Raw genomic sequence first — 14,580 nt, 5'->3', positions numbered from 1 at the left:
TAAATGGAGTTGCAAAATAACCCACTGCAACAAAAGTTTGGCACATTGATAAATTAGTTTATACTTTTATAACTTTTAAAAGGCATTTAATAATTGCTTTAGGCCACTGTTTTAATTATTTTAGGGCATTTAAACAATTTATAAAAATGTTGGATCGCATCCATAATTAGCTATGTATTATTTGCCACATGGTGGACATTTTAGTTTTCATGTTTGAATAAATAAATATTTGACTTGCATTTAAAATTTAAATTTGAGTTTGGTTTGAAACAAAGTGAGGATTAGCAACTTAATTATGATGACGTGGCATCATTAGGCATGAGATTACTATAGCATGACACTGATGGTGTTACAATGAAAAATGTCAACTTTACAACTGCTTCCCTCTAAAGAAAAAGTACTTCACCACACGATTAGCACGCACATAATGCGAAAAAATCTTTGTATTTCATCTGCTCCAAGCATAACACCATGCTACCTTCCCACCCAAAACTAGACAACCAATATCTCATCATGAAAACATGTCAACACCAACTTAAATTGCATGGTATGCTCCCAATTGTAGTCATTTCAAGTCAAACATTACACAGACTTAACTGATTCACTTCAGATGTGGACTCCCATGAACTCGACTATTCCTTATGCACCAGCATGTGCTTCAGATGCATGATTCTTGCAGTACATGCCCAAGCTTGTGCGTGCAATTGGCTCTCCAAATAACGATGCTGTCGACGACCTGAGAATTTTTACCTCAACAAAGTCACCAACCACTGGCTTACGAGCTCCATCACCTTCAGATGTATGTGGTACAGGGAGACTAGTAAACGATACCCTGTGCCCCCGGTCAGTTTTCCCAAACAGCTCTGTTTCAGGAGCTCGCTTATTGGGTCCCTCGACTAGAACTACTTGTGTGGTACCAATCTGAGAATCGTAGATCTTTCTTGTGGTCTCACGGAAGGTGTTGATCAGTTCTGCAAGTCTCCTCTGCTTAACATCATTAGGGACATCATCCTCATAATTCCGATGAGCATGGGTCTTCTCTCTCATGCTATATGCAAACATGTAAGCCATATCATATCCAACATCCCTTACAAGGCTAAGAGTGTCAGCATGGCCATCTTCTGTCTCTCCACAAAAGCCTGTTGTACATCACAAACGCACTGGTCAAATTAAGAGAAAACCCTTGTACATAAGAAAGTGCAGCATGTAAACATCTGCAGATAGCATGATGAATGAACGAAAGACAAAAAGAAGTCCTTTAATTAAAGTTACAGAACTTGAAACTCGAACGAAGTAGGATGAAATCTGTGAGAGTACTACATATATAGCCATGTAGCCTTTTGTATTTACTCCATGCTATAAGGTGTTTCTGCATATTTCCTGCACCTGTACATGTATATATACTGGCCTATGGCCCCATGGGAATACAAGTTGCATATTATTATTTCCTAACATGGTATTCACCAGCGATTTGTGCTTTAGGTTCGTGCAACTTCCAAGAGATTAGCATAGAAGCATCTCCTGAAAGAGATTATATGCCACCATAAATGATGCAAGTGGCATGTTGCAGTGCAGATGCAATAAATGAGTTACAGACTTAAGCGCAAGGCAGTGTTGTTGCCACAATTAAAATAGAAAGATATTTGCCTTGTTTAAGTACAACCTCCGTTCAAGTGTCGTGGTTTTAGTTCAAATTTTGAACTAAAACCACAACACTTAATTTGGAACAGAGGGAGTACTATTTATCTCTACTACTTAAAAAGAACGTAAGGTTCTCATTTCACCTTTCTTTCCACCACCCCTTCGTCCATCCTCCCATGTATATAATAAATCATCATAATTTACTTGCCTTTTGAACCAATTCCACTTTAACTTACTTACCAAACTTTTAATCAAAATATAAGGTAATTCACAGGTAGAATTTGATGAACATTTATTTACACAATCACATTATTATTGGCAGGTAAATCACAAGCGAACCAACCTGTGGTTGGATGGTTAATTAGGTGGACAGTGGTATTCCCAGCCCACCAGGGTTCATGTCTTGGTGCTCGCATTTGTCCTGGATTTCTTTCAGGATTTCCGGCGATGCACGTTCGGTGGGAGGAGACGTTCCCGTCGACTACGAGGCGCCTACGGTGACTTTGTAAAATCTCAAGATGATATGCCGACTAAATCTCTCGGAGGTGCTCATAGGGGTAGGGTGTGCGAGTGTGCGTTCATAGGGGTGAGTGTATGCATGTATATATGAGCGCTTGTGTCTGCACTGATGTTAAAAAAACATACTAGAATATTTATATCCTGTTGCAACGCACGGGCATTGTTCTAGTAGCAGTAAGAAGTCAAGAACTTCAATTGTCATGAATCCCAAGTTGAGCCGAGTCGAGCCAGCTCGACTCGACTCGCTAGAGCTTGTTTCGTTAACGAGCTAGCTCGACTCGACTCGTTATTATAACGAGCTCAAATCCAAGATTGGCTCGACTTGTATAACTCGTGAGCTGGCTCGTTTAACTTGTTAAGCTCGTTAAAGATATGAACATAAAACCCTCAAATATTATTAAAATGATTATGTATATATTAAACATATATATCACTAAACAATAGTAATTTCCTTGTAACGCATGAGTCTCCTAGGCGGCTGGGCTTTCAACGGCTAGGCCTTGTGTTGTGCGCCTGGGACACAGGGTGCTGAGTGGCTGATCTTTTTTTGTATTGGGAGTGGCTGATCTTTTGTACCGAGCCTAACGAGTTACACGAGTACTCGTGAGATTGGCTCGTTTAACTTGGTCTATAAACGATCTTAAACTAAAGCTCGGCTCGACTCGTTATTTTTTGAGTTCGAGTCGATTCGAGCCGAGTCACGAGCTTGTTATGGCGCTGCTAGAAGAAGGGCGCGAGAGAGCTGGCCGGGGGCCTTTTGTCCACGACCGGGCAAGATGGAAGGGATTTCCTTCTTAATTCTTGCTTGATTAGATTGATACATCTCATCTCTTTACATAGAGAGGTTTACTTGACTCCCAAGCAAGGCTTACTTGACCCCTAAGCAAGCGACCCTTATCTCTAATTAACCCTAAGACTAACGGGCTATACCGCCAGCCCAGGCCATTAGGCCCATTACGTACTAACACTACACCCCACCTGGACATGCAGCTTATCCTCGAGCTGCAGCCTAACCAACTTATAACCATGACTCGACGCAACACAAACCTAACACCTAAAAACAAGCCTTTTACATCTCGGCTTGTTTTATTACTCTCAACCTGAAATGGACTGGAACGATTTATTTTGGACCCCTTAACAAAAAGTGGACACCATCTGCACGTCGGCCGTGCACGTGTACAGCCACCTGGATCCCATGAACACCATCTGGACAAAAGGAGTGCATGTGTATGGCCACCTGGAAGTGGTCGCAAGAGCGACCAGCAGAGGCGCCCTCGTGGCGGCCGGCGGAATGCAGTGGTGCTACGCGGTGCGCTCCTGTCGATGACACCCTGCCTTCTCCCCGCCAGACGGCTGTTGGTCTGCACCGCACAGAGAAGAGTGGAGGGCTTGCGATGGAGAATGACGAGGAGGGGTGCGCCCCCCAACCGCTGATGTCGCAGATTTTGAGGTCGCTGCCCGCAAGGAAAACAGGATGCCCAAGATCCCCGACGCAGCGGATGAGATTGAGGTCCTTTGCGCGGCAAAGCGCAGCTGGGAGGAGCGGTAGCTGCAGCCCACGCATCTCCCGCACACGCCGACGCGCTAGGAGGCCGCGCGCAACAGCCTGCAGCCTCACCGCCGCCGACACGTGGCGAGTAGTGATCCAAGCCGGAAGCGGTGATGGCGACGGCGGGAACTTGATCTGCTGGATGGGGACGCCCTGGGGAAGCGGTAATTGCGACGACGGGAACTTGATCTGGTGGATCGGGACTCCCGTCGGCGCTGTCGATGCGGGACCGGAGCTGACCGGTGGTGGCTGCTGCAGCGAAGCGCCGGGCGCGATGGAGGCCGCCAGGAGCGGCGGCTGCCACTGTAGCCAGGGCGGGGCGGTGGATGGCAGCTGCAGCGGCCCGGCGAGCGCGACGGGGACGCCTTGCGGCAGCGGCTGCTGCGGCGGAGCGCCGAGCGCCGAGCGCGGCGGAGGCCGCCAGGAGCGGCGGGTGCCACTGCAGCCAGGGCGGGGCGGTGGATGGCAGCTGCAGCGGCCCGGCGAGCGCGACGAAGGCCGCCTGGTGGAGCGGTTGCCACGGCAGCCACGGCGGCGCGATGGGCGGCGCAGCCGGGTGCGGCCTGTAGGACCCGGCCAAGACCAGGCGGATCTCCTGGACCGCCTGGGTTAGGTCCTGCAGCGCCCCGGACACCTCCTCCAGGGTGAGGACGACGGGGAAGGGCGCGACAGAGGATCCCGGCGCGGGCAGGAGCGGGACGACGATCGTGGTGGTCGCCGGAGACGACGAGGTGACCGGCAGCGGAAAAGACGGGTTGGGAGGCGGTGAAGACATGATCGAACCGAAGCTAGCTGATACCAAATTGTTATGGCACTGCTAGAAGGAGGGCGCGAGAGAGCCGGCCGGGGGCCTTTTGCCCACGACCGGACAAGATGGAAAGGATTTCCTTCTTAATTCTTGCTTGATTAGATTGATACTTCTCCTCTCTTTATATAGAGAGGTTTACTTGACTCCCAAGCAAGGCTTACTTGACCCCTAAACAAGCGACCCTTATCTCTAACAAATCCTAAGACTAACGGGCTATACCGCCAGCCCAGACCATTAGGCCCATTACGTACTTTAACAGAGCTACTCGTTTAGCTTGCGAGCTTCGAGCTTTTTTTCCAGCCCTAATCCCAACAGCTTTGCAGTACTGTGATTCTTTGCAGCATGTTCGTCTTCCCACTATGTACAATTAAGGAAACTGAGAATAAATAACGCTCATTTTTAACAGAGGATACATTGTTAGAGTACTGAGGTACTCAGTGTGAGCTGTAACCAGATAGAAATAAATGGAGACTGTTTAAACTACTGAGGTACTCTATTCTAAGCTGTAACTAGAGGATACATAGACATGACTGACACATTTGTGGATATGGAAAACAATTTTCTCAAACCATGAGGCCTTAACATAAGATCAAAATATAGTGTGAAAAATAAAGGATGCTAATTATTACATTGGTGTTCAGGTGGTAATTAGTAATTACTGTACATTCCTAATTCGATTTCATCTGTCCTAGCCCCTAACCAAGTATTTCACATAGAAAGGAATCGAGGAGAATAAGAAGCGAGAAAGCAGCCCCTAACCACATCTCTCTCTCCAAATCAGCCACACAGGAAATATATATCCACATTGGAAGCACTTCACTTAGAAAGATTCTGATTACCAAAAAGCAGAAAACAGCTGTGTCTTACCACTTATGAAATCACTGCTTAGCCCAACATCTGGAATGACATTACGGATTTTCTGCACAAGCTCCAAATATGCTTCTCGAGTATAACCCCGTTTCATTCGTTCCAGCACCTCTGTGCTGCCTGATTGTGCAGGCAAGTGAATAAGTTTGCAAATGTTGTGCCTATCCCGCATCAAATATAGCAGCTCATCAGGAAAATCCTTTGGATGTGGAGAGGTAAACCTGAATCGCATCTCAGGGTATTCCAGAGACAACTGATCCAGGAGATCGGCAAAACGCAACCCCATATTCTTCACTTTGCACCTACTGGAAAATCCTTCGCTCAGCTGCCAGTTTTTACCAGGCTCCAACTCCTCAACTTCTGAAGTATCATTATAACTGTTTACATTCTGACCAAGAAGCATTACTTCTTTTACGCCAGCATCCCATAGCTCACCAACTTCTCGGACAACAGAAGATACTGGGCGTGACCTCTCCCTGCCTCTAGTGAAGGGAACAATGCAAAACGAGCACATATTGTTACAACCCCTCATAATTGACACGAACGCCGTAACCGAATTGTCGGAAATCCTAACTGGGGTGATGTCAGCATAAGTCTCCTCCAGTGAGAGGAGTGTGTTGATACCCTTCTGCCCATAGTCGACTTCCTGCAGCAACCTAGGCAAATCCCTGTATGCATCCGGACCACATACAACATCAACCATCTTATCAGAGTCGAGTATTTTCTCCTTCAGTCGCTCTGCCATGCACCCGAGAACAGCAATCTTAGGAGGACGCAGAGACTTCGATCTCCCTCCAGCAACATTAGCTTTCCATTGCCTTTTCAGGAACCAAAAGTAGTTGAGCCGCTGCCAAACTTTCTGCTCTGCATTGTCACGAATTGCACAGGTGTTGATAAATATTATCTCTGCGCTCTCAGGGTCAGGAACAATGTCATTGTACCCTTCTTTTTTCATGATAGACAGCACAATCTCCATATCGCTTACATTCATCTGGCACCCGTACGTTTCATGGTAGATTCGCCCCTTCCTTACTGTCGCTGTACCAGACTCTGAACTAGACAAACCACAAGAACAAAGCACGGTTATATCTCAAAATGCAGGCACAAATCATTATGAGACGTATTAACTGATCGGAGTTCACTGGAATACTGGTAGGAAAAATAATAATATAACCAGTCACATGAAACTCAATAGCTAACAAAATGGGCAATTGTCCATGCATAAGCTTCTTAATAAACACTAAAAGCAAATATTTTTCAGCACTGAGCTAGGCAAGAGTCAACATAAACTACGAGACTGCAGCCAAACATTTGCAATTAGCTCGCACTGGACCATGAATGAAATAAACAAGGAAATCTCTAGTTCCGTACAGAAACGAAAATACATTTTTAGCTAAAACAGAAAGCGTCCTAACAATAACCCAATGCAGTTTTCCTCCAAGTTTTACAGTTTACTGATGCTCTAACACAACGTCAGCCTCTCGCGCTACAAGTTGAGGGAATGAGAGGGTCACCGACTTACTCCGTCTGGGGCTCAGAGACGGCCGTGGCGGCCAGGCGGCGGACAGAGCTGCTGACGTGGCGAGGGGGCGGGGCCGGGAGCCAGCGCCGTGGGGCGGAGACGGAAAGTGGAACAGCGATAGCGCTGTAGTAGCGTACGGAGGCTAGGAGACCGAGGCCACGGCCGAGGCGGGCGGCGGTGAGGGGGGCGAGCGGCGCCGCCATCGCGGTTTGGATGGCGGGGGAGAGGTGAGGAGAGAGGAGTCGGGGTAGGAGCGGCGGCGTGTCAGGGCTAGTTGGATAACAGTTTGGAATCATCTAGTCCGTCTGATGTAAGATCGGTGGTGAAAAACAATGTAATCTACTCCATCCGTTCCTAAATATAACTCTTTTTACAGATTTCAGTGTAGAACTATGTACAAATAACTACTCTTGAATACGTTATACGACTTATATTTTGAAACGAGAGAGTATTTCTTGTCTTTCTAATATTAATAAATTCAATTTTTATGAAATACCACTGCCTAACTTTATTAGTCAGTGAATAACTGATACATCATTAAACCATGATGGCGCGCGTTGCCATGCCCGTTCATTTTAACTATAAAATGGTCAGAATTTTCGTAAATATGTGAAAATAAGACAAGCGCTTCACTTGTTCATTTTATTTGGAAGGACAATATAGATATTTGGAAAAAAGTTGCATGTAATATTTGTACTTTAAATCTTGAAGATGCAAAATTGATATAGACAGGGTAGTTGCTCAACCCAATACTTGATGCATTCAGATAATGTATGTGCTAGGTGGAATAAATTGGATCTTGCAAAACCATTAAATCCGATGGAAATTATTATTGAACACGTGTAGGATTGAAAGTATGTCTAGAGGGGGGGTGATTAGACTACTTGACCAAATAAAAATCTAGCATTTTTCCTATTTTAGTTCTTGACAGATTTTAGCAACTTTGGACAAGTCAAGCAATCTTAACACAATTCAAGCAAGCATGCAAAGAGTATATGAGCAGCGGAAAGTAAAGCATGTAACTTGGAAGAATGTAAAGGGAAGGGTTTGGAGCATTCAAACGCAATTGGAGACACGGATGTTTTTATCGTGGTTCCGATAGGTGGTGCTATCGTACATCCACGTTGATGGAGACTTCAACCCACGAAGGGTAACGGTTGCGCGAGTCCACGGAGGGCTCCACCCACGAAGGGTCCACGAAGAAGCAACATTGTCTATCTCACCATGGCCATCGCCCACGAAGGACTTGTCTCACTAGCGGTAGATCTTCACGAAGTAGGCGATCTCCTTGCCCTTACAAACTCCCTGGTTCAACTCCACAATCTTGTCGGAGGCTCCCAAGTGACACCTATCCAATCTAGGAGACACCACTCTCCAAGAAGTAACAAATGGTGTGTTGATGATGAACTCCTTACTCTTGTTCTTCAAATGATAGTCTCCCAAATACTCAACTCTCTCTCACAGGATATGGTTTTGGTGGAAAAAAGATTTGTGTGGAAAGCAACTTGGGGAAGGCTAGAGATCAAGATTCATATGGTAGGAATGGAATATCTTGGTCTCAACACAAGTGTAGGTGGTTCTCTCTCAGAAAATATAGGTTGGAAGTGTAGGTTTGTTCTGATGGCTCTCTCCACGAATGAAGAGGAGGTGGAGGGGTATATATAGCCTCCACACAAAATCTAACCGTTACACATAACTTTCCAAACTCGGCGGGACCGAATGGTTAAACTCGGTCGGACCGATTCAGCAAAGCTAGAGACCGTTAGGGTTTTCGGTGGGACCAACATGCAACTTGGTAGGACCGATATGATTAGGGTTAGGGCATAACGTAATCTCGGTGAGACCGATTTTGGTAATAAGCTAACTAGAGAGTTGGTCAGGTAAACTCGGTAGGACCGATCGCTCATTTCGGTGAGACCGAAACGTTACGAAGGGAGAACAGAGAGTTTACATTGCAATCTCGGTGGGACCGATCGCTCATCTCGGTGAGACCGAAATGTTACGAAGGGAAACAGAGAGATTACAATCCCATCTCAGTGAGACCGAGATCCCTATCGGTGAGATCGATTTGCCTAGGGTTTGTGGCAGTGGCTATGGCATTTGAAACTCCGTGGCGCCGGATAGAAAGAATCGGTGGGGCCGAGTTTGACTTTTGGTTTAGGTCATACGTGGATGTGAGAAAGTAGTTGAGGGTTTTTGGAGCATATCACTAAGCATTTTGAGCAAGAACCTCACTAAGCAACACATCATCCCTCCTTGATAGTATTGGCTTTTCCTATAGACTCAATGTGATCTTGGATCACTAAAATAGAAAATGTAGAGTCTTGAGCTTGAGCCAATCCTTTGTCCTTAGCATTTTGAGGGGTCCACTTTTCTCATCCATGTCATGCCAATCATTAAGCTTTCCTGAGATATTAATCTTGAAATAGCATTAGCCCAATAAGCTATATGTTGTTAGGAATTACCAAAACCACCTAGGGATAGTTGCAATTTCAATATCCCCTTTTTGGTAATTGATGACAACATATAGATCAAAACTTCGACAAATGATAATAAGAGTGAAAAACATTGTCGCTTTGAGAAGTATGTGAAAAGTAAGAGCTCCCCCTAAATTTGTGCATAGTTTAAGATTTGTTTTGGACTGCAAATGCACAAAGAGTTAGGATCATGGGTTACTCTTCCATGTCACCTACATCTTGGTGGAGCGCTCAAAATGATAATAATTAAAATACATGCACTCATCACCAAGCAAAGTGAATGATCACATAAAAGAATAATGTGATCCAACAAACATTAAGGTAGCATATGATCAAACACATGATTATCTAAGCAAGCACAAAGTATAAAGTATCTCAACCAAGCAAATAAACGAAGTTTAACCACCAAACAAAAAGAGAGAATAAAAAACAACGCTCTCTCTCGAAGCCTATGATCTATACATTTTCTTCCCCTTTGGCAACAAGTTACCAAAAAATTCATAAAAAATGCATAGTGCTAGATCGACACTCAGGCTTGGTCTTCCAGTGGTGGTGTAGACAGAACTCCAAGAACGAAGGCATCAGTCGATGTAGATGGAGCTGGTGGAGTAGATGCTGGAGCCGGTGACACTGAAGCTGTAGTTGGTGCAGATGAAGTAGCTCTGGTGTCTGGAATAGGCACTGCAGTAGACCTCTGACCTCTGGGCACTCTAGCAAAAGCATCAGTGGTTGTCTTGCCCTTCTTCTCCTCCACTTCATCCTGAAGTTTCTCAACGACTGACTGGATCTCAGTGACCTTCACATCTAAGTCATAGAACTTCTGCTCCACGATCCTCTCCAAGCTCTCCTGGTTTTGAGTCAGGGTGGCCAGTCCCTTCTCAATCCTCAGAGTGGAGGCAATTAAGTAGCCAAGCTGTTCATGCGTGCTCTTCAGAAGATACTGAGATGCCTCTTCAGTAGTTGGTATCCTTGCAGCCTTTTCAGCCCTTGCCTTCTCCTTCTTGGCTTGTGCGTGCACAGAAGATGGTTCATTTTCATCCATCACTATAGTGTTATCCTCAAAGTCTGGGTAGATGGGCAGGTGCTCCTTGTCCAGCAGATATGTGCCAGTGCCCATCTTGAAGTTGATCAGCTCCTGGATCTGTGGGGCATACCCACAACTCCTCTTCTGATCTGCAGTTGTCCTCTTTATGGTTTCCACTATTAGGCTCATGACTTTGAACTTCTATGGGACATCAAAGATGTGAAACAAGTTAATTGCATGGCCTCTGATCATCTTGTGATCACCTGACTTTGGCAAGAGAGTGTGCCTGAGGATCCAGTTGATAGTTGGCAAGCCTGACATAAGGTAATGTACAGATCCAAACTTGTGTGTCTCAAGAGCAGCATCTGGGATCTCCTTGTACATGTGTGCCATGGTGTTGTGATCCTTCTTCTTGTTGGCATAGACATCCAAGTCATCTTCACTCTTTTCTGGGGCATTTATCAACTTAGCCCATTCTGCAACTGTGGACTGGTACCTCGTACCTTCAGACATCAAAACAATCCTTCCATCTAGGTAGAAGTGAGCTGTGGAGTAGAACGCATGATGAGCTCATCATTCCATTTTGTGAGCTTTTGAACCACAAACTCATCAATTCCACAAGCCTTGAAGCTGTCATATACACCAGGGAAGTGATCCTCATCTTCCTCAATAAATGACCAATCGACCCATCTCATGTCACACACTATGGGCTTCTTGTCAAGCAAGATGGTCTCATAGAAGTCCTATTGTTCCTTTGTATGGAACCTGTAGTTCACAGCAGTCCTTCTCCTGGTGGCACATGGATCTGACTCTCTCCATAGCCTCAATCCTGAATCCTTCCTTATCTTCATGTTCTCAGCTATTGGATGAGCATCATTGTGATCTAGAATTTTTGGCTTCATTTTCCTCAAGACAACAGAATCACCTTCTTCTTCCATTGCAGCTTCAGGCATTGGGGCCTTGTTCTTCTCTGCTACTAGGATGTTGCTGGTGCTCCTCTTGGGTGCAGTTTTGGGTTATGGAGCAGCTGGCTTAGAAGTTTCTTTGGGCTTAGATGAAGCAGCCCCTGATCTTATGGCATCTCCCATAAGCTTTTGTGCTTTAGGTGCTGGTGTAGCATCCTCTTCCTCTTCCTCTTCTTCAGAGTCTTTCATTATTGAAGATCTCCCAAGCACTCTGGCAGTGGTCTTCTTGACCCTTTCCTTCCTTTTCTTTTCTGCCACAACCTGCTCTTTGGGTGTAGATTCCAAAATCTCTTGAGTAGATGCTCTGGCTTTAGACATTGGAGCTCTCTTGGCAGGAATCTTTTGCTTCATCCCTGGCTTGGTGGCAGCAGCTGTGCCATATTCCCTTTTCAGGACTTTCCTCTTTGAGGTGGTTTCTTCTTCCTCAGCCACATAGTCCTCATCCTCTGACTCTGAGATTCTTTTCTTACTGGCCCTTGTGGCAGCCTTTGGTAGATTGCTGGGTGTGCTCCTGCTTCCATCATCTGAGCTGCTAGAGGGACTAGTGCCCTCACTCAAGTGAACCTGCTCCTCTGACTTGTTCTGACTGTCACTCTGATCTGACATGATGCAAACACTGTCAGCAAACCCTGTGAATAGATTATAGATGAGGTAGAGTGGATGAGCATCACAAAGTACAGAGGTTTTTGCAAAAGAATAAATTAAAAAACTTGGTTCTAGTTTTCCACAGAAAGCATTTCGGATCTACCGATTTGCAAACTCGGTGATACCGAAGCAGCTTTTGGAACCTAAACTAGTGAACTCGGTCAGACCGAGTCACAGTTCGGTGGCACCGAGACTGCTAGGGTTTCACAAGGTGCTGAACTCGGTCACACCGATTTGCAATTCTCGGTCAGACCGAGAATCACATGTGCAATGGCCTGAGCCAAATCGGTGTAACCGATTTCATCAACTCGGTCGGTCCGAGATGGTTTCGGCGGAAACCTAACTCTAAATTTTCAATTCACGACTAAACTACGGAGTTTTTTCGATGGATATATTGATCTCAATCATGGCAAGATACATGGCAAAGCAATATGCTGGGGAATCGGAGTTAGAACAACACAAAGTTCAAGTCCATACCCTAGTTCGGCGATCAACTTGCTACGACGGCAACGGCGGAGACGATCCCGTTGACGGCGGCGGAGACCAGCGACAGGAGGCGGCTGGCGACGAGGAGGGTGATCCGGAGACCTAGGGAGGCAGAGCAGGCTAAGCGCGGGGGAGGAGGTTTGGAAAGTTTTCCAAAATTTGACCCGTGGATATATATAGCCTGACCCTGTCGGTGTGACCGAGTGGAACAACTCGGTGGCACCGAGATTCATAACTGCAAGTAGTTACTGAAACTCGGTGTGACCGAAAAGTTCAAATTGGTTGCACCGAGATTGAAAACCTAGATCGACTTAGTGATCTCGGTATGACCGAAGTGGATGAATCAGTCAGACCGAAACGCACAAAGAAGTTTTGGATTTTTAAGTCTACGACGAATCGGGGACTCCGAGTGCTCCTCACACAGAGTGGTTCGAATCTGACTTGATCAAACTTTGTGATGCAGCATGAATAGAGTTTGAGACGAGAAAAGCATAGATAGCTAGAGAAGGTTTTTAGGCATTCTTGTCCATCCACTTGGCCAAAAGAAAAGGAAACCAATCATTCAAAACAATAAGTGGATGTCCTCGAATGAGTAAATTATGCAACCAACATGCTCACACAATAAAATGACAAATGAAATATGTGGCAAAGCATGCACAAACAATTCTAGCATCTATCAAGCAATTGGCGATGACTAGGTCATCTATATATGAGTATATTGACTTAGGAGTCAAATAAGAACATTTGATCATAGGTCATACTCATCGTTTAAGCACAAGTGGGGTTACCACTTTTACATAAAGCGCTGTTGTGTTCACACCATTAGAGTTGCTTTAACTCAATTGTTAGAGCAAAGCCCCCCTAGATGTGATATCCCCCCTAAGAGGGATGAACTAACCTTGGGTTTTGTCGATGATGACTTCATGTAGGTGTTGAAGATGTGGATGCTCTAAGTTGATGTAGATCATTCGGAGATATCCTTTGGAGTGAGTTGCACTTCCAATACCTACACGGGTTAGTCCCACAAGGAACAAATAAGGATATCCATAGACATAGAGTGATGCACACACAAGATGATGTCTATGAGAGCATTAGGTTACCTTATCCCTTGTCTTACCAACAAGAGGGTTTGTGACTCCTTGAACTAGTGCAAGATGTGGAAGTTGATTGCACTTGTTCTTGCCAAAATGATAAGAGTAAAGTATGTTGGCGGAGTCATCCTCAAGAACTCTCTAGTTCTTCTTCTTCGGGATCCACACCATCTTGATGGGAATCCTCGGAGTTGTAGTTGTACTTGATGAAGTGGAACTTGATGTAGTCTTGGGAATCCACTTGACCAAGGCCTTAGGAGCTTCTTCAAATGCATCAATTTCCTCTTGAAGCTTGTCCTTGCCTTTTTCCTTGTGGTCTTGTGGTGGAAGATCATCTTGAGCTTGTGTCCCCTTGAAAGAAGTAGGATCATACTTCTCTTGTTGAGGAACAAACTTCATCTTGGGGTATTGATACGTCTCCAACGTATCTACTTTTCCGAACACTTTTGCCCTTATTTTGGACTCTAACTTGCATGATTTGAATGGAACTAACCCGGACTGGCGCTGTTTTCAGCAGAATTACCGTGGTGTTATTTATGTGCAAGAGCAAACGTTCTTGGAATGACCTGAAACTTCACAGACCACTTTTGAGAAAATAAGAAAAATACCTGCCAAAGATGAAGGCCAGGGGGCCCACCGTCTCTCCACGAGGGTGGGGGGCGCGCCCCCTACCTCGTGGGCCCCCTGTTGCCTCTCCGATGCCAACTCCAACTCCATATATTGAGTTTCGGGGAGAAAAAAATCAAAGAGAAGAAATCATCGCGTTTTACGATACGGAGCCGCCGCCAAGCCCTAAAACCTCTCGGGAGGGCTGATCTGGAGTCCGTTCGGGGCTCCGGAGAGGGGAATCCGTCGCCATCATCATCATCATCAACCATCCTCCATCACCAATTTCATGATGCTCACCGCCGTGCGTGAGTAATTCCATCATAGGCTTGCTGGACGGTGATGGGTTGGATGGGATCTATCATGTAATCGAGTTAGTT

General features: G+C 45.6%; 1 protein-coding gene across 1 annotated transcript; it reads right to left on the bottom strand.

The window, feature by feature from the left end:
• Window positions 1-425: 425 nt before the first annotated feature.
• LOC125551549 (Methylthiotransferase) lies at window positions 426-7,204 on the bottom strand. The gene is made up of 3 exons (XM_048714803.2): window positions 6,907-7,204; window positions 5,385-6,439; window positions 426-1,139 (listed from the first exon to the last, which is right to left on the bottom strand). Exons 1-3 carry the CDS (start codon window positions 7,200-7,202, stop codon window positions 640-642), a joined length of 1,851 nt encoding a protein of 616 aa, XP_048570760.2. The 5' UTR covers window positions 7,203-7,204; the 3' UTR covers window positions 426-639.
• Between the last annotated feature and the right edge of the window lie 7,376 nt (window positions 7,205-14,580).

The sequence above is a fragment of the Triticum urartu genome, chromosome 4A, assembly GCF_056163025.1.
Source record: "Triticum urartu cultivar PI428250 chromosome 4A, HENAU_Tu73, whole genome shotgun sequence".
Lineage (NCBI taxonomy): Eukaryota > Viridiplantae > Streptophyta > Magnoliopsida > Poales > Poaceae > Triticum > Triticum urartu.
The sequence above is the reverse complement of the archived record's forward strand: the minus strand, read 5'-3'. Positions and strand labels throughout refer to the sequence as shown.